At 41.6% G+C, this 19,888-nt stretch overlaps 1 protein-coding gene across 3 annotated transcripts in view; it reads left to right on the forward strand.

Annotated features, from left to right (window-relative positions):
- Positions 1 to 675: 675 nt before the first annotated feature.
- Positions 676 to 19,888, forward strand: part of CRYL1 (crystallin lambda 1) — a 246,649-nt gene continuing 227,436 nt past the window's right edge. The window contains exons 1-3 of one of the 3 annotated variants that reach the window (XM_023742462.1): positions 4,730 to 5,085; positions 5,998 to 6,292; positions 16,828 to 16,935. In XM_023742462.1, the coding sequence (XP_023598230.1) occupies positions 6,267 to 6,292; positions 16,828 to 16,935 (134 nt within the window). In that variant the 5' untranslated portion in view covers positions 4,730 to 5,085; positions 5,998 to 6,266. Of the gene's footprint in view, positions 780 to 4,729; positions 5,086 to 5,997; positions 6,293 to 16,343; positions 16,362 to 16,827; positions 16,936 to 19,888 lie in introns of those variants that run through there. The other 2 variants (XM_004388411.2, XM_023742463.1) reach the window with 2 other exon arrangements.

A 19,888-nucleotide genomic window follows, 5' to 3' on the forward strand; every position in this document is an offset into this window, starting at 1 on the left:
CCGGGAATCCTTCCTGGTGGGTATGGCTGTCTTAGAAGAGGAACCGGGATAATCCAAGACCTGCTCTGAACTCTGAACCCCGGGGCGGGCCGGACCTCCACCAGCTGCCACCAGAGAGCAGGACTCAAGCAGCAGCCAGAGCTTCTGGGCATGCGCAGATCCCCTTCACCAAGGTGCCCTATGGGGATAGAGGGGCCGCCAGGGACGTCTATTTGCCTGCTACCCCAACCTAGCAAGACCGGATACAGCATAACCTAGGGCCTGCGCAAGTCCCACCCACAAAGAAACGGAGGAACTCCAAGCTCTCCCTGTCTTTCTTCACCAGCTGCACAAACGGCCAACTGGTCGATCCTACTTCCCTCGCCAGAAACGTTCGCGTCAGAAGTGTTTCTCGTTTCTCCACTGTCCCTCCCAAACTTTCAATCCAGGCGGCCCTTTTCCCAGTCAGTAGCACCGCCCCTGCTGGGCGGTCCAGCTGGGGTTGTCTGGTAGGGGGCGGTGCTGCCCTCGGTCGGGCCCAATCGCCGGCCGACTCGGTGGCCCGCCCACCCAGACGGCAGCCTGTCGGGGACCTCCCTCTCGTCGTTCCTGCGCGTCAGTGGCAAGGCCTCGGACGCGAGCCAATGGACGTGGGCCCTGCCCTCGGGCGCTCGGATCCGCCCGCTCGCCTTGGGAGAGTGCGGCCAGTACAGGGCCCGCGGGTCTCGGAGCCGCGGACGCGGGCCACAGAGGTCGGGTATGGCTTCGCCGCGGGACGGCGGTGTGGTGATTCTGGGCAGGTAAACCGTCTGGTGCCCCGGACCTGTGCCCCGGGCGCCGCGGCAGGATACTGGCTGGTTAGGACTCCGTGGTTCCCGGGATGGGCGACGGCGGCCGCCACTCTCCCTGCCTCAGAGCTGCTCTAGCCGCCTGCAGCCCGCCGCTGGAACCGCGGAGACGGGGCAGGTGTGGGCCGGTAGTCGGAGGTGTACAGGGGAACACCGATTTCTCCACGCACACTGACTGGAGTTGCGTGTGCCTCGGTTGGTGCTGATCTACAACGAGGTGCAGAAAGCCGACGGTGCGGCCTGAAGTTTAATATCCAGTTCGGTGAATTAACTGGACGATGCCGGACATAGGAGCAAGTGCATACAGAAGTGCACACATTATGTATTGACTAATGTTATTTGGCAACAATTCTACAAGAATTGTGTGCTTGTCATTCCCATTTTACGAATGACAAAAACCGAAATCAAGCAGTTTACCCAAGGCCACCGTCAGTGGGTGACAGAGTGGAGACTCATACCCGGCAATGCGGGCGCACCCATGCCAGGAGGCCGAGGCTACGCCCGGGGATGGGGGGTGGGGTGAAGGTGGGTGGGTGGGAGGGGAGGGGTCGGAGGGGTCGGTTCCTGTCCCTGGGAGTGAGCAGCGCGCAGACTTCAGGGCTGGAGCAGGTGCCCTGAGAACACATGAGGGGATTCCTAACTCTCGGGAAGAGCGGTGTTTCCAGAGGAGAAACAGTGGCGCCCAAAGAGTTTGTCAGGTTTTGTCAGTATAGTAGCCTAATTCTATCCAAGTAGATTTCTCTGTGCTCCCACCCCCTCTTTTAAAACTCCTATTATTTCCATTGTTTTAAAAAGGCATTCATCTGTACCTTCCAATTCGTAGGCATCACAGCAATCTATCAAAATGTTAATAGTTAGACGTCACTTTTTGATGACTGCTTTATGAATTTTTATGCCATTGAGGCGTTGGCCTGCCTGGCCTTCCCCTAGATCAGTTTACAACCCTGTCTAAAGGACAATTCCTGTGTCAGTGTTTTTTTATTTAGATAACACTGAAGGAAGGGTCAGGATGCTTTCTGTCAGCTTTCTTTGGCTCACAGAGCAGTGGAAATAACTGTGACTTTGTCCTTTCTGGGCATGTGGGTGCCTGTGGTTGTGTAGTAAATGCACTTTGTCCTGCAGTTATGGTAATTATTTATATCTGTCCTGCATTTTAATTGTCAAGGGTCAAGGACTAGAGTTTTGTGTATCTTCTATCATGCCTGGAGTAGTGTCCTACACCTAAGAGATGTTAAGTTTTGAGTTCATTGTAGTTGTCTGGTGGTTTAAGCTTCCAGTTGGAAGGAGGGCAGTCACAGTGAGAAGGAGCTGCGATTGCAGAGTCAGTTTATTTCTGATTCTTTGAGTGAGGTTGACAAGGAATTAGAAATGGGTTCACAAACTTTAATGACCACAGAAATTACCTGGGGCCTGGACTTGTTGGTTTTCTGGTATGAAAGTCCTGTCTATCCCTACACCCTCAACACTTCAACAGACACCCATTTCTGCTTCTGGGGTAGTGCTAGTTTCATCCATCCCTCCATCCTGCTGTCCCACCATCTTTCTTTCCTGGCTCTTTAGGTGATCCCAAAGAACACCCATTTAAAAAAAAAATCAGGTTGGAGAATGTAAATTAAATTGTTAAAACCTTGATTTCATTCTTGGATCTTAACAGATCAAAATATGCATCTTACAGTTTAAGGAGCTTATTGGGCCATTGTTTCTCCATCTTATCAGTTTCCAGACTCCCGCTTAAAAACTTGCCACAATAGAGTCTATATTTAATTCTTTTCTGTGGATCTTTTCCTAAAGGCCACTCTTTCTCAGGACATGTAGCTTTTCTATGAGCATCTCTCCAGAATAGCGGGCTTGATAGGATAAGAGTGTGTTTCTGAAGAATTAAGAGAAGAGAGATGCCTTGCATCTAGGGCCAAAAAAAAAACCACCCAAACCCGTTGCCATGGAGTCCATTCCAACTTACGATGACCCCGTAGGATAGAGTAGAACTGCCCCATAGGGTTTCTAAGGCTGTAAATCTTTACAGAAGCAGACTGCCACATTTCTCCCACAGAGCAGCGGGTGGGTTTGAACTGTAGGCCTTTCGGTTAGCAGACAGTGCTTCATCACTGTGCCACCAGGGCTCCTTTGATTTAGGACCATAGGAGCATAAAGAGAGGGAAAATCTGGAAATGACAACTTTGAAAAATGGGAGCAGAAATGGCTCTCGTTAAGACATACTTGCATTTGATGAGTGTTCTTCAGGCTTTCATTTACGTTAGTCTTACACTTCTACCCAAGAACTTTATATCACAGCTATATTTCTGAGTAGCTGAAATATACGTTATATTTATACTGCATTGTGTTTGTACAGTATATCCAAGTTCTAAGTGTTGAGTTTGTTTAACACAGGAACCTGTCTCATGAAGAGGAACTACATTGCGCATGTTTCTTGTGCCTGGCTTACCCTTTTCCCTGCCTCCCCTTTTCCACAGCAGATTGCTTCAGGACTGAGCTCAGGGACCATCTCGTCCAGGAAAAATTCTACTTTTGTGGCCTTCTCCTCTTCTAGAGTAGAAGCTCCTTGAGGGTAGACACTCTTGTCACTGGTTGTACACCCACCATGCCTTGTCCTAGTAGACAGATGTTTCAATGTTCATAACAGAGATTACATTTTTGTACTGATGTGCAGTCCATGAGCTAGAATCTCCTTCATTTTTTTGATCCCTAAATTTTACTTTGAGGTGACACACACACACACACACACAAACACAAACACAAACACAAACTCTGGGGTGCTTCAGTCACCTGAGTCAGCTCAAACATTAAATGTTTCCTTCCTAGGAAATATTTAATAGCGCTTTTTGGCAAATTTCTCACAGCTGACTCAGATGAAGTGTGTAGGAATATGCTACTTCAGCCTTTAGCCAATAAATAAGTAACTGCCCAAACTGCACAGTAAATAAGTAAAAAGCAATAACACTTTAAAAAGTAGCTTTGGTTTGGTTCCTGTCAAGTAAACTCTGACTCATGGCAATCCCATATGTGTCAGAATAGGACTGTGCTCCACAGAGTTTTCAATAGCTGATTTTTTGGAAGTAGATTAGAGTGGATTTATTCAAAGCTAAGTGGTGTTAATGATAAAATTGGAGTGGAACTCATTTTGTTACCTAATTTTTCTTCCTAGCATATTGCCGCCATATAACAGGGTAAATGTTCATCTGAATTAGCCTTTTGTAGTACCAGTTCAGATTTATGAATTAAGAAGCTGTAAGGCATATCAGAATTGTCTCTTGGATGGTAAAGGCCTTAAATTATCTATATCACCTGCTCCCATAATACCATCCCCAGGCACCTAGAGTTCAGAAAAAAATTAATAAGATGTCACAGGCTCTAAGAACAAGAAACTAATCATATTTGGGCCTGATGTAATGTGGTTTGGGGGATAAGAAAGCTAATGGAAGCCAAGGTGGCTAACTTTCCAACTCTGGGGATGTACAGTCTCTGACCTCTGTACCTCTCTCTGCATATCTGCTTTAGATTCTCCCTCTCCTTCCCTTCCCCTTCCTGGGCTTGCTCACTTTCCTTTCTCCCCTGCTTCTTTATCTTGCACATTGCTGCCAACCCCAACATTATAATCTTTCAGCTCCATGCCTGTTACTGACTTATTACAAACCAGTCAAACCAAACCCATTGCTGTTGAGTTGATTCTGACTCATAGCAAACGTATAGGACTGAGTAGAACTGCCTCATAGGGTTTCCAAGACCGTGGTTAAGAGCTTGGCTGCTAACCAAAAGTTTGGCAGTTGGAATCCACCAGCTGCTTCTTGGAAATCCAATGGGGCAGTTCTACTCTGTCCTATAGTGTCACTATGAGTCAGAATCCACTTGATGGCAATGTTTTTTGGAATCTTTATGGAAGCAGACTGCCATATCTTTCCCCTGCGAAGCCGCTGGTGGGTTTGAACCTCTGACCTTTTGGTTAGCAGCTGAGTGCTTAACCACTGTGCCACCAGGGCTCATTTGACTTATTATAGTTTCCATATTTTAGGTCCAGCTGTCAGGAGAGGAAATCTAGTAGGCTGGCTTCTCTATTCAAGCCAGGCTACAGGTATTACAGGTTGCTGGTAAGTCAGTAGAGTGGCTGCATTGAATCAGGTGTCCACTCCATGTTCAGTCATCTGTGACCAAGTACGTGGAGGGAAGGGAAGAAAGCAGTAGCTGGTTATCCACGAGTCTCCTTTCCAGGCTGTTGGATCTCTAAAGGAACATGGTAATACAGGTAATGAAACCTAGTACAATAAAAATAAATCTACTGTCTTTAATACCTGTTATATGATGGCAACAGGTTTGGTCTGGTTTTGGTTATATGCCATATATCTAATTTCCCCCAAACTTTTTGTTAGGAAAATTCTCAAACAAATAGAATAGTTGAAAAAATAGAAAAAAGATTACCCACATACCCTCCCCTGTATTTAAGAATTTTTAAAAATTTACTATATTTGCTTTACTTGTATATAGCTTAAATTATTTAACCAATTCTAAGTGTTAGATTGTTTAGTTTTAAATTTTTTGCTAATATAAATTCTAGTGTGAAAGAATATCTTTATGTACTGCTCATATTAACTGAAGATAAATTATAGAGGTAAAATTCCTAGGTCAAATGTTATAAACAGTTATAATTTTGATACATGCTGTTAGACTGCCCTCCAGAAAGCATATGCCAATTTATTTTCCCCCCGATAGAATGTGCCCATATCCGCATAACTTCATCAACAGTAAGCATTGTCAGTCTTTGTAATCTCTGCCATTATGATATAAATGTTGTTTAGACTAAGGCAGTAGAATATGTTTTCAAGTTAGTTTGGTATTGCCTGTTCACATCATTTATCCAGGTCACCCCTCCCCACCTTGCTTATTTGATGTGTTCATCTTTTTCTTTTGGACTTATGGGAATTTTTGCATATTTATATATTATAAGTATTATTTCCTTTTGGGCATTTGTCTTGCTTTTTTTTTTTTTAAGCCATAAACAAAGTTATTAAGATCAGTTAATTTATTTGACAACCAGTATTAAAATGTGAGGACCGTGTTTTTATAACACCATGTTGGGGTATTATAAAATGGTTATGATAAAAAGATTGGAAACTACTTCACTAGTGTAAATATTATCCTTACCCCCATACACTTGTAGATTCATGGATAAAGAAACTAAGGTCTTCTTGGTGATGTGACTTCCCACCATATGACAGTTTGTGGGCCGGCTGCAAGTTGCTTTTGATATTCTAAGTAGAACTGGAAAACTGAAGATTGAAAGAGAAGTGGAACCTAGTCCAACCATCCACCTAATATTTTATGCCAACATCCCTGCCAAGTGGTTATCCTGCCTCTATTCTGATATTTCCAGTTCTAAGGATTTGCCATCTGTCTATCACCTCAGTAAAACTGATATAGTGCTCAGAAATGGGACCTGCCTTTCCTGAGCAAGAGTAAGTATCAGGACTGGAGCCAAGCAATGAACATAGTTGGAGGAGCCCCAGTCAAAAATGTTGTGCTCTCTCCTGCATTATCAATTTCCCCTCTTTAGGGGATCATACTCTTCAACATGCAAACATACAGTTATTTCTTCCATCCTAAAGTGTATGCTCTCTTGATACCATTTCTCTCTTCAGTTTGGAAGTTATTGCTTCATTTCTCCTAAAAACTTGATAAAATTGTCTATACTCTGTCTCTAGTTCCTTTCTTCCCATCCAGTCTTATTCATTCATATATTGTCTAATTTTGTATTATGGAAAAATTTCAAGCTATATAAAAGTTGAGCGAATAGTATAATGAACCCTTATGTACCTATCAAGATTCCTGGGTGGCTGGACTACTAACCAAAAGATTGGCAGTTCAGACCCACCCAGAGGTGCCTCAGAAGAAAGGCAGTCTGCTTCCAAAAGGCCACAACCTTGAAACCCTATGGAGCTCAGTTCTACTCTGCACACATGGGGTCTCTGTGAGTTGGAATCAACTCGATGGCAACTGGTTTTGTTTTGTTTGGTTTTATCTTCTTATCACCCAGCTTCAACAGTTATTAACACATGACTAATCTAGTTTCATTTATATTCCTTTCTCTGGATTATTTGAAGCAAATCCTAGACGTTGTATCATTTCATTTGTAAATATGTCAGTATGTATATGTAAAAGATAAAGGCTTTAATAATATTAACATTTTAATAATATATATAACCATAATACATATAATCATCATGTGCAAAACATTAACAAAATTCCTTAATACCTTCAAATAATGTCTTCATATATCCAGCTAGCATTCAAAATTTCCCTGATTAAAAGTTTTACACTCGGCTTGATTGATTCAGGGTCCAAATAAGGTCCACACATTGCATTTGGTTGATAGTCTTAACTCTTTCAATCCATAGGTTCCCCTCCCTCTTTAAAAAATTATTTTTTTTTTCTTACAACTTATTTGTTGTAAAAACCAGGTCATTTGTCCTGTAGAATTTCCCACATTCTGGATTTTGCTGAATGTATCCCTGTGGCGTCATTTAACATCTTCCTCTTCCCCCTGCATTTTCTGAAACTGGTAGTTAGATCCAGAGGTTCATTTTCTGTTTCATCCCCACCAGTCCATCCAAACTGCTCTTGTTATGGTCACTACCCCCATTCATCTTGCTAAGCCCAATGACTAGTTCTGAGACCAAATCTTACTTTTCCATGAGCGGCATTGACTCAGATCATCACGCTCTTCACCTTGAAACTCCTTTTCATGTCCTTGGCCTCAACTCACCTGGTTTTCCTCGTGTCTCACTGGCAACTCTTTTAAGTCTCCGTACCTTGTCCCCTTAAGGTTGGAGTGTTCCAAATCTCAGTCCTTTGACTTCTTTATCAACATTCATTTCCTCAGTGGTCTCATTCGGTCTCATGCTTTTAAATAGCATGTCTATATAGATAACTTCCAAATTAAAATCCCCAGCCTAGACCTTGCCCCTGAGCTGTAAAACTTATATCCATTTATTTATATGACATACCCATTAGACATCTCAAATTTAAAACATCCCAAATTGAACTCCTAATCTTGTCTTCTAAAATATGCTCCATTTATAATCTTTGCCATCTGAGTTCATAGTATCTCCATCTTTCCTACTGCTGTCCAAAACAACTTGGAGTCATCCTTGATTCTTCTTTTGGATCTCATACCCCACATTTGACCCACCAGCAATTCTTGTTAGCTGTGCCTTTAAAATGTTGTATATTCAGAACTCAGCTGACTACTTCTCATCACCACTTCTGCTACCATCCTGGTCCAAGCCACCTTTATATCTTGCTGTAGCCTCCTAATTCCTAACTGGTATCTTTACTTCCATCTTTGCTTTTCTTCAGTATATTCTTAATAAAGCAACTAGAACAATCTTCAAAACTGAGATCGGCTCATGTCTCTCCTATAAAACCTCATTTTAGCTTTCATCTCACTTAGAGTAAAAGCCCAAATCCCCGCAATGGCTCCTAAGGCCCTACGTAATGTGACTCACCTCTCTCCCCTACCCTGTCTGACCCTATCTTCTACTGCCCTCTTGCTCACTCCATTCCAGGCCCAACAGCCTCTTGGTTGGTTTTGACCATACTACACTCTTGTTTTTTTTTAAGAAGTGGTCTTTTATTGTATTAATAAAACTGTCCCTGATTTCCTTTGGGGCACACCAAGGAGTCCAGAAGGAGACATAAGTGAGGGGACCCCTCTCAGATACAGTGACTTTTGCACTTGCTCTTTCCTCTTCCTCTTCCCCAGATAACCTCATGGCTTGTCTCCTCACCTTTTCAGATCTTTGCTAAGATGTCAGCTTCCCAGTGAGGCATTCTCTGGTAGTCCTTTAAAAATTTTTTATGCCTGCCAGTCCCCACTCCTCATATTTTCTATCTCTCTTCCCTGCTTTGTTTTTCTCCTTAGCACTTTTAATCTTCTGATTTGCTAACTTCTTATATAGTTTATTGACTGCCTACTCCATTATAAGCTCTATTAGGACAGGGATTTTTGTTTTGTCACTGCTGCATCCCTAGTGCCTAGAACATTGTCTGGCATGTAGTTGTTGTTGTTGTTAGCTGCCGTCAAGTCAACTCTGACTCATGGTGGCCTTATGTACAACAGAATGAGACATTGCCCAGTCCTGCATCATCCTCAAGATCACCAATATATCCAAGTCCATCGTTGCAGCTGTTGTGCCAGTCCACTCACCAAGGGTTTCCCATGCCTTCACTGGCCCTCTACTTCACCAAACATGATGTTCTCCTCTAGCGATTGATCCTTCCTGATGATGCTGCGATGCTGGAAGCTATACCACTGATATTTCAAATACCAGCAGGGTCACCCATAGTGGCGTGCAGTAGGCACTTTTAAAATATTTTTTCAGTGAATGAGTGTGGTCTTTATTTAAACCCCATGGGAAGAGGCTGCTGATATTTATCACTAGATAATGACAGCGTTTTTTGTTGCCAGCAACTAACATTTATCAACCCACTGTGATGGTTAAGAGCTATGGCTGCTAACCAAAAGGTTGGCAGTTTGAATCCACCAGCTGCTCCTTGGAAACCGTATCATGCAGTTGTGTTCTGTCCTATAGGGTCCCTATGAGTTGAAATTGATTTCGACAGCAACGGGTTTGGTTTGGTGGCTTTTGTGATGTACCAGGGATTCAAGGAGCTTACCCTATTGAATAAACAAACAACAAATTATTTTGCTAACAGGCATTGCTTTTTTAACATCATTGTACAAACTTCACTGTATTTTTTACTCATGTTCTTAGATGTCTATGATTGAAGATAGAATAGTTTACGGCAAACAAGGAAAATGTTTAATTCCTTAGATATAGAATTAAGATGGAATGAGGTACTGTATTTTTATTTTATTCTTCTCTTGTGCTTGTCCACATCTGTGCTTGTATACATGTAAGATGGGTGCAAGAGGTAGAATTTTTCTTGGGTTGGTCTCAGGGGAAAGACTGTCTTGAGAAGACTGGCCTTGGGTGGGCCAAGGTTCCTTTTGAGACCTAATCCCCAGGAGCACAAAGGATCACATAGCTAAGCTTGGTGAGAGACTACAGGAGTTGTGGTTGATTGGGAGAGCATTACGTGGGGTGGAGGACAAGAGGGGAGATACTAGGAAGAATGTTAAAAAATAGATTTCTAGACATTTCACAAAAGAGGATATTCAAATGGCCACCAAACACATGAAAAGATGCTCAGTGTCATTAGCTATCAGAGAGATGCAAATCAAAACCACAACAAAATACCATTTCACTCCCTCTAAGATGGCCAAGATTAAAAAAACAGAGGATAACAGATATTGGTGAGGATGTGGGGAAATTGGAATTCTTAAACATTGCTGGTAGGAATGCAAAATGATACAGCCATTGTGGAAAACAGTGTGATGGTTACTCAAAACACCAAGAATAGAACTGCCATATGACCCAGCAATTCCACTGTTAGGAATATACCCAAGGGACTTGAAAGCAGCGACACAAACCGACATATGTACACCAATGTTCATTGCAGCACTATTCACAATAGCCAAAAGTGGATGAATGGATGAACAAAATGTGGTATATGTGCAATGGGTTACTACTTGGCCAGAAAGAGAAATGAAGCCTTGATACGTGCTATAATATGGATAGAACTTGAAGACATGCTGAGTGAAATAAGTCAATCACGAAAGGACAAATATTGTGTGACCTCACTTATATAAAAAGATAAGAGCAGGTAAATATATAGAACCAAAACTTATTGGTGGTTACCAGGGGCAGGAGTGAGGGGGTAAGACAGAGCTACTGCTTATGGAACACTGAGTTTCAGTTTACATTGATGGAAAAATCACACTGATTAAGGGTAAGTGTTTTACAGCCGACTAATTGATGTCAATAAGTTGTACACCTCTAAAAAGTTAGTTGGCAAATGTTGTGTGATACACTTACAACAACAATAACAACAAAAAGAGCGGCTGCTGAGGCTGTGTATGTACCACCATATACCTCATTGAATTTGGTTTCTTGGTTTGGAGGTTTAGGGTCATGGTTTCATGGGACATCCCAGTTAATTGTCCTAATATTGTGTTTGGTGCTTCTGTTCTCCATCCTGGTTTGTTGTGTAGTGCCTGGGGTCTTAAAAGCTTGCAAATGGCCATCCAAGGTACAACAATTGGTCTGTATTTACCTGGAGCAACAGAGGAAGGAAGAAAGCCAGGAATAGAAGGAGGAAGTAGAATGTTTGGCTAGTTGCCTGCATAAATAACTGCCTCCTTTGCCATGTGACCAGAAGAACTGATGGCACCTGGCTACTATTACTGAACTTTTTGACCAAAGATTATATAGAAGAATCCTGATAAAAAGTGGGCAAAATTCAGAACATAATTTCAAATTCTCATGGACTCTAGGCTTTCTGGTGCCATGGAGGCCAAATAAATTCCCCAAACTATTGCCCTGAAATAATCTTTAAGCCATAAACAAAAAATATCCCCTCAAGTCTTCTTTAAACCAAACAAGAGTTTAGCTTAACTAGTAAAGAATGTCTGCCTTGAGCATCGTACTCTTTTAAGAACTATCTGTATAGAATCAAGTTGACATTATCAGCTCAAAACATTAGATAGGAAACTTAGGGGGCAGTGATTTTATGTTAATGGAGGAAGAATAGTTCGGAAAAGGAGGGTGAGAATGCACAACGTGAAGAATAGTATCAATGTCACTGAATTTTACATGTAGAAATTGTTGAATTGATGTACCTTCTGTGTGTATTCTTAACAGCAACAGCAACAAATCAAATTTAAAAAATACATATATTCTCAGCTATTGGGAAAATGCCCAGTTGCCCTCTGATAAGTAGATAAGCCTTGCCCAAACCCAGAATTAGGTTTTTGCAGGAAAAGTTAGTGTTCATTTTTAGAAATGTAAGATGCTGGATACAGATAGATGTTCTCTGCATCCAGAGTTTGAGTACACAGCAGGCTAGGTAAATTCCCAAGAGGCCTGGCTGCTAGTATGTCTTACGTCCCTGGGGAGAATTATCAAATGCATATGTTAGTGCATAGATCATGAGGAAAGTTGTGCTATACTCTTCCCTTGTGATATGTGAGGTTAATGTTGTGATGTACTGTTTTAGGTAGGCTAGCTTGGATTTGCTGCAGTTGTAATGGAAATAGCACTGGATTTTGGAATTGGAGTTAGACAGGCCTGATTGAGTTTTGCTGTGTATTAGCTGTGTGAACCAACGTATAGCCACCTCATCTGAAAAAAAGCCACCTAGCTTGATGATAGTCTAGGCGAATAATCTAGGAGATCCTTCTTCCCCTCACCTCTGACTGAACACTCACACACACGCATGCACACACACACTAGACAAGTACTTAATGGAAAGAATTATAAGCACAGTTCAAGGTAACTCCCTGCGTTATTTGTTTCCCACATTTAAGTACTAATTATTACCGCTTTACATTTGTGTGGCAAGAGTTGGTTTTCAAAGCATGTTCACATACATTCATTTGTAACTGCTGTGTTGAAATATAATTTACATACTATATAATTCACCCAGTTAAAGTGTTCAATTCAGTGGGTTTTAGTATATTCACAGAGGTGAACAAGCATCATCAGAATTAATTTTAGAACATTTTCATTACCCCGAAAAGAAACCCCTTGCCCATTAGCAGTCACTCCCCATCCCTCCCTTCCCTCAGCCCAAGGCAACCACTGGTCTACTTTCTGTCTCTATGGATTTACCTATTCTGGACATTTTATATAAGGGGAATCATATGTGACCTTTTTTGCCTTTTGTGACTGGCTTTTTTCACTTAGAATAATGATTTAAAGGTTCATCCATGTTGTAGCATGTATCAGTACTTCATTTCTTTTTATGGCCAAACAGTACCCCACTGTATGGATATACCACATTTTGTTTATCCATTTGCACGTTTATGGAATTTAGGCTTTCTACTTTTTGGCTATTTTTAATAATGCTGTTAATGAACATTCATGTACTAATTTTAGTGTGGACATATGTTTTTATTTCTCTTGGGTAAAGGAGTGGAATTGCTGTCACATACATTCATTTTTTTAAAAATAAGTTTTACTTTTTAGGAACAATTTTAGATTTAGAGAAAAATTGCAAACATGGTACTGAGAGTTGCCATATATTCCCTTACCCAGTTTCCCTATTATTATTAACATCTTGCTTTAGTATGGTACATTGTTGTAATTAATGAGCTAATATTGATACATTATTATTAACTCCAATCCATAGTTTATTCAGATTTCCTTAGTTTTTACCTAATGTCCTCACCTAGGATCCCACCCAGGATACCACATTACATTTAGTTGTAATGTTTCCTTAGGCTTCTCTTGGCAGTGACAGTTTCTCAGATTTTTCTCGTGTTTTGATTACATTGACTGTTTCGAGGACTACTGGCCAGGTATTTTGTAGGATGTTCTTTTTTTGTATTTTTCTGGTATTTTTGTCATGATTAGGCTGAGGTTATAGGGTTTTGGAAGGAAAACCACAGAGGTAAAGTGCCATTCTCATCACATCATAGCAAGGGTACATGCTATCAAGATGACTTATCACTGATGACGTTAATCCTGATAACCTGGCTGAGATATTATTTGTCAGTTTCTCCACTGTAAAGTTACTTTTCCCCCCATTTCCATACTGTACTCTTTGGAAGGAAGTCACTATACACAGTCCACACTCAAGGAGTGGGGAGTTAATATTTCCCCTCCTTTAGAGCAGATATCTACCTATATCACTTAGAATGCTTCTGCAAGGGAGATATGTCTCTTCTCTCCCATTTATTTATTCAGTCGTCTATTTCTATCACTATGGACCCATAGATATTTATTTTATAATTTGGGCTATAATCCAATATACTTTATTTATTGTTTTGCTCAAATTTTTCCAGCTTTGGCTATTAGAAGCTCTTTCAGTTGGCTCATGTATCCCTTTGACGTACCCCCATCAATGTAGTTTTTTTGTTGTTGTTGTTTTTGAGCGCTTTTTAACTTTCTGGCACTACAAGATGTTCCAGGCTCATCTTGCACATTTTCTGCCCAGTTCTAGAATCAGCCAGTTCTCCAAGAATCTCTCTGGCTCCTTTTGTTGGAGAATGGTATTGGAAACCAAGATCTGAGTATTAGGTGTACTTCATACGTTCATATTTACCCCTTTGAGCAACCCCATCTGAGTCGTTCATGCCTTTTTATCTTTGCATTTTCTAAAAGACAAGCAATGTGCTAGTTAAAAGTAGGGACTGAACTAGTAAAGACGTCTGCCTTGAGCATTGTGCTCTTTTAAGAACTGCCTATATGGGATCAAACTAACAATAGAAGCTCAAAAGATTAGATAGGAAACTTAGGAGGCAGTGAGTTTATGTTAATGGGGGAGAAACAATTTGGAAAAGTAAGGTGAGAATCGTTGCACAGCTTGAAGAACGTAATCAATGCCACTAAATTGTACACATAGAAATTGTTGAGTTGGTTTGTGTTCTGTGTATATAAGCAGTCCCTGGGTTAGGAACAGCTGACTTACGTGCAACCCGAAGTTGCGAACCAACCCCCATAAAGCCTATCGGGAAAATAACTGACTCAGTGTTCAGGGGCTGTCGGCTCCCACTACAGGCTGTACTTCTCCTGCGTGTGCAGGTGCCACAGTGGGTCCTTGGGAGGCTGTTGGCAGGCCGACCCCTGTGACATAGTGTGCCCAGCCTTGGCCCACAGCAGCGGAGAGCCCACATGTACCCACCTCCCTCAGAGCTCAGAAAGGGCCAGCCCTACCATTCCCGTGTCCCAAGCACACCCACTCTGCTCTGCATGGCTAGCCTGCAGATGGTGGTGGCTGGCAGCCCGGGATGTGGCCACCTGCACTCTACTTGTTTTCCTAGTATAACCAGTCAATGCGCCACTCTGGGCACCTGACCATGCCTCTGCATGCCCTTCTACCCAGCTCTGCCCCATCCATCCCACTAGGCCCTCCGTGTTGTGCAGCCCTGGCCATTGCAGCACCTCTCTGGGCTTCTGCTTCCCCTGCATTACACATGTGGGATTTCACTATTGCAGCAGTTATTGGCCCTTTGGTAGCTGGCAGGGTGGTGGTGGGGGAGCAGTCTTAGATTCCTGACCTCTGTATATTCCATATGATTTCCAGGAGTCCGTGGAGAATTTTGGGCTGGGGTTTCCCTAAGCGTTCCCTTCCCCACCCTTATGCCCTGGGCTCACTCTTAGCATGTCCTGAGTGGCACTTTCTCCCTTGTACCCCAAGGCAGGGGCTTCATAATTGGTGTGTGGGGTTGACAGGTCTGGTGAAGAGGTGATGGGGGAATGATTCATCTGGCCCCAGCACCATCCTACCCACACCCCCAACCCTCCTTGCCTCTGCTGAGGAGGGTTCAAAACCCAGCAGAAATGAGGACCAGTGGTACAATGTAGAGTTTTTAGTTCTGAGTCTACAGTAAAGTATCTAATTGGTCTCGAAGATTTTATAGAACAGAATCTTCTTAGTATTTTGGGCAATGTTTGCCCTGTAGACATCTCTTCAACTGTGGAGAAGGTACATACAATGGTTCATAATAACAAATGGGTGCTACTTTGTGACACGTATCAAAACATTATTGTTACTGTATTATTATGTTACAGATGTTTTAGTGTATCTGGAAGTGTTTCTTTAATGTTTTTTATGCATAGAAAGGTACACGGTATACTATATACTAAGACAAACATCTGACTAACTGATGTTAGATGCCAGCTGTACCTAACTGTTCTGATTTATGTACAAATTTGACTTAAAGACAAATTTAGAAACGAATTTGTTCATAATCTGGAGATTTCCTGTATTCTGAACAAGAACAACAAAAAAAAATAAATTATTAAAAAAAAAAAGTAAAGACTCAAGACTTAGACTGCTTGGGTTCATACTGTAGCTTCAGCACTTACATCCGTGTTGCTTTAACTCCTCTGTGCCTCAGTTTTCCCATGCATAAAAATAGAAATAATAGCACCTACCTTACGGAGTTGTTGTAAAGATTAACAAAACTAATACATGTAAAGTGTTTCAGGGTACCTAGTTGCCATCGAGTCGACTTTGATTCATGGTGGCCTTACGTACAACAGACTGAAATGTTGCCTGGTCCTGCCTCATCCTCACAATCACAGTCATGTTTGAGTCCATCATTGTAGCTATAGTGCTAGTCCATCTCGGTGAGGGTCTCCTACCTCACCGAGAGTTCTCGAGGGCTCTCCACCTCACCAAACATGATATCCTTCTCCAGTGATTGATCCCTCCTAATGACGTGTCCAAAGCAAGTGAGTCAGACAGTGTCCTGTTGTAATCCATGAGGTTTTCATTGACTAGTTTTCAGAAATAGATCTCCAGGTCTTTCTTCCTAGTCTGTCTTAGTCTGGAAACTGTGCTGAAACCTGACCACAGTGGGTAACCCTGCTGGTATGTGAAACATCGGTGGCATTGCTTCCAGCATCACAGCAACATGCAAGCCTCCACAGTACAACAAATGGACAGATGGTCGAGGTAATAGTGCCCGGCACCTAATAAATGTGCAAATGCTGATGGTAGTTGTAGTAATTACTTATTTGAGGAGGAAGGGGCAAATGCTATCTCTTTTTCAAGTTGAGTGAATTGCCTAAGACAACGGTCAAATAGGGGTTCACATAGGGGCGTTTCACCTCTGTGACATCCTGCCAACTCCCTGGTATGATTTTTTTTTTTCCATGTGAGTGTATGATAACTACCTGGCATCTGATGGTACTCCATGTGGACTATTAATGCTGGCGCTTGAGTCTAGGATTCAGGAACACCAATGTGAAAACAGAAGACATTTTAAATAAAGTTATCAGAATATGTAATTTTAAGATGTTAAATATTTTAAGAATAGGATGCTGTATAATTTTTAAATTTTTTTTTCTGGATTAGGAATAAGAAACTGTTCAGTTATTAAGTTAACCTGACACCTTTCTTAATTTTCTTTTCCCTTTAGTGGCCTCATTGGGCAAAGCTGGGCTATGTTGTTTGCCAGTGGAGGCTTCAAGGTGAAACTCTGTGATATTGAACAACAGCAGATAACAAATGCCCTGGAAAACATCAGGTAAGTCAGCTGACAGCTTCTGGGAGGAATTGAAATGGCTGTGTTTCTCTCAGTTGGTCTTGTTTATCATATTCTCTGCATTTTCACACTTTCATTTGGCAGCTATTACAGTGCCTCTGAACCGGAAAGATCTGACCTAAGGTGGCTGAACTATGAATTCAGATTAGAGAAGTAATTCACATTGTGAGGAGAAGACACTCAGGATTGTCACAAAAGTGATGGAAGCAGACTAGCTGAACCTAAATCTTAGGTTTCCAGCCTGAATGAGTTTGTAAACTTCCCCTGCTGTATCATACAAGGCTGGAGGGTTGGGTTTCCCGTGTTCTTTCTCAGCAGGACGTGCCCACCTTCAGCATGTGATAGCCAGAGTGCGTGTGTGTTAAGTCTTAGGAACGACCCTCCTGAGGTTTATTTTGACCTATTGTCCTAATGATGGCAAGACCCAAATTGAAATATCCTGAATTTTAGTTTGAGATTCATTCACTGGGGATGGATGCATAGGTGACCAAGACAGACATAGTCCTGCTTACCGTCGAGGTTATAGTCTAGTAATCTAAGCTTATTATTTCTCTTCATAAACCTGATGAGGCAGATATTATCACCATTATTTTATGAAAAAACTTAGATCTATAAACGGTCAGTAACCAGCTCAAGGACAAATTAAGATACAAGATTCCAGCCGTGGTCTCAGATTTCAAAGACATGTTAAGGGTAGGCAGGTCTAAGCATCTTCAGTGCCCATCATAGAGATTCTGCAAATACTATTTATAGCAAAATATTTGCTATATGTGAAATAATAGATAATTTGTGTGAGTTTATGAAGAATAAGAGTAGTATAAACACCCATGAACCTACCACCCAACTTAAGATCTAGAACATTGTCAGTACGCTTAGTGTACCTTTTGGGTCTCATCCTCTCATCTTCTCACCAGAGGTAACCAGTCTCATATATTTTGTATTTACCATTACCTTGCATTGATAAATACTTTTGACTATATATTGTTGTTGTCAGGTGCCGTCGAGTCATTTCCAACTCACAGCAACCCTATGTACAGCAGAACAGAGCACTGCCCGGTCCGGCACCATCTTCACAATTGTTGCTGTGTTTGAGCCCGTAGTTACAGACACTGTAACCATCTCATTGAGGATCTTCCTCTTTTTTGCTGACCTTCTACCTTACCAAGCATTATGTCCTTCTCCAGGGACTGATCCTTCCTGATAACATGTCCAAAGTACTTGAGATGAAGCTTCGCCATCCTCAATTCCAAGGAGCATTCTGGCTGTACTTCTTCCAAGATGTATTTGTTTGTTGTTCTGGCAGTCCGTGGTATATTCAGTATTCTTCACCAACACCATAATTCAAAGGCATCAATTCCTCTTTGGACTTCCTTATTCATTGTCCAGCTTTCATATGCATTATGAGGCTGTTAAAAATATCATGGTTGGGTTAGGTGCACCTTAGTCCTCAAAGTGACATCTTTGCCTTACAGCACTTTAAAGAAGTCTTTTGCAGCAGATTTGCCCAATGCAATGTCTCTTTTGATTTCTTGACTGCTGCTTCCATAGGCATTGATTGTGGATCCAAGTAAAATGAAATCCTTGACAACTTCAATCTTTTCTCCGTTTATCATTATGTTGCTTATTGGTCCAGTAGTGAGGATTTTTGTTTTCTTTATGTTGAGGTGTAATCCATACTGATGACTGTAGTTTTTGATCTTCATCAGTTAGTGCTTCAAGTTCTCTTCACTTTCAGCCATCAAGGTTGTGTCATCTGCATATCGCAGGTTGTTAATGAATCTTCCTCCAATTCTGATGCCGATTTCTTCTTCATATAATCCGGCTTCTTGGATTAGTTGCTCAACGTGCAGATTGAATAAGTATGGTGAAAGTATACAAACCTGATGCACACCTTTCCTGGTTTTAAACCACACAGTATCCCCTTGTTCTATTCGAACGACTGCCTCTTGGTCTATGTACAGGTTCCTCATGAGCACCATTAAGTGTTCTGGAATTCCTATTCTTTGCAATGTTATCCACGATTTGTTATGATTCACAAGGTCGAATGCCTTTGCATAGCACAGGTAAATATCTTTCTGGTATACTCTGCTTTCAACCAAGATCCATCTGACATCAGCAATGATATTTTTGGTTCCACGTCCTCTTCTGAATCTGGTTTGTATTTTTGGCAGTTCCCTGTCGATGTACTGCGCAACCGCTTTTTAATTATCTTCAGCAAAATTTTATTTGTGTGTGATATTAAAGATATCGTTCGATAATTTCTGCATTCTGTTGGATCACCTTTCTTTGGAATGGGCACAAATATGGGTCTCTTCCAGTCAGTTGGCCAGGTAGCTGTCTTACAAATTTCTTGGCATAGATGAGTGAGCACCTCTAGCTTTGCCTCCCTTTGTTGAAACGTCTCAATTGGTATTCTGTCAATTCCTGGGAGCCTTGTTTTTTGTCAGTGCCTTCAGTGAAGATTGAACTTTTTCCTTCAGTACCATGGGTTCTTGATTATATGCTGCCTCCTGAAATGGTTGAACGTCGACCAATTCTTTTTGGTGCAGTGACTCTGTGTATTCCTTCCATCTTCTTTTGATACTTCCTGTATCATTCAATATTTTCCGGTAGAATCCTTCAATATTGCAGTATTAGGTTTGGATTTTTTCTTCAATTCTTTCAGCTTGAGAAGTGCCAAGGACGTTCTTCCTTTTTGGTTTTCTAACTCCAGGTTTTTACACATTTTATTATAATACTTTACTTTGTCTTCTTGAGCCACTCTTTGAAATCTCCTGTTCAGCTCTTTTACGTCATCATTTCTTCTGTTTGCTTTAGCTACTCTATGTTCAAGAGCAAGTTCCATTTTGTTCTTTTCTGTCTTTTTTTTTTTTAATATTTTATTGTACTTCAGGTGAAGGCTTACAGAACAGATAGTTTCTCGTGTAACAGTAAC

This window comes from Trichechus manatus, unplaced genomic scaffold (assembly GCF_000243295.1).
Source record: "Trichechus manatus latirostris isolate Lorelei unplaced genomic scaffold, TriManLat1.0 scaffold00210, whole genome shotgun sequence".
In the NCBI taxonomy this organism is placed as follows: domain Eukaryota; kingdom Metazoa; phylum Chordata; class Mammalia; order Sirenia; family Trichechidae; genus Trichechus; species Trichechus manatus.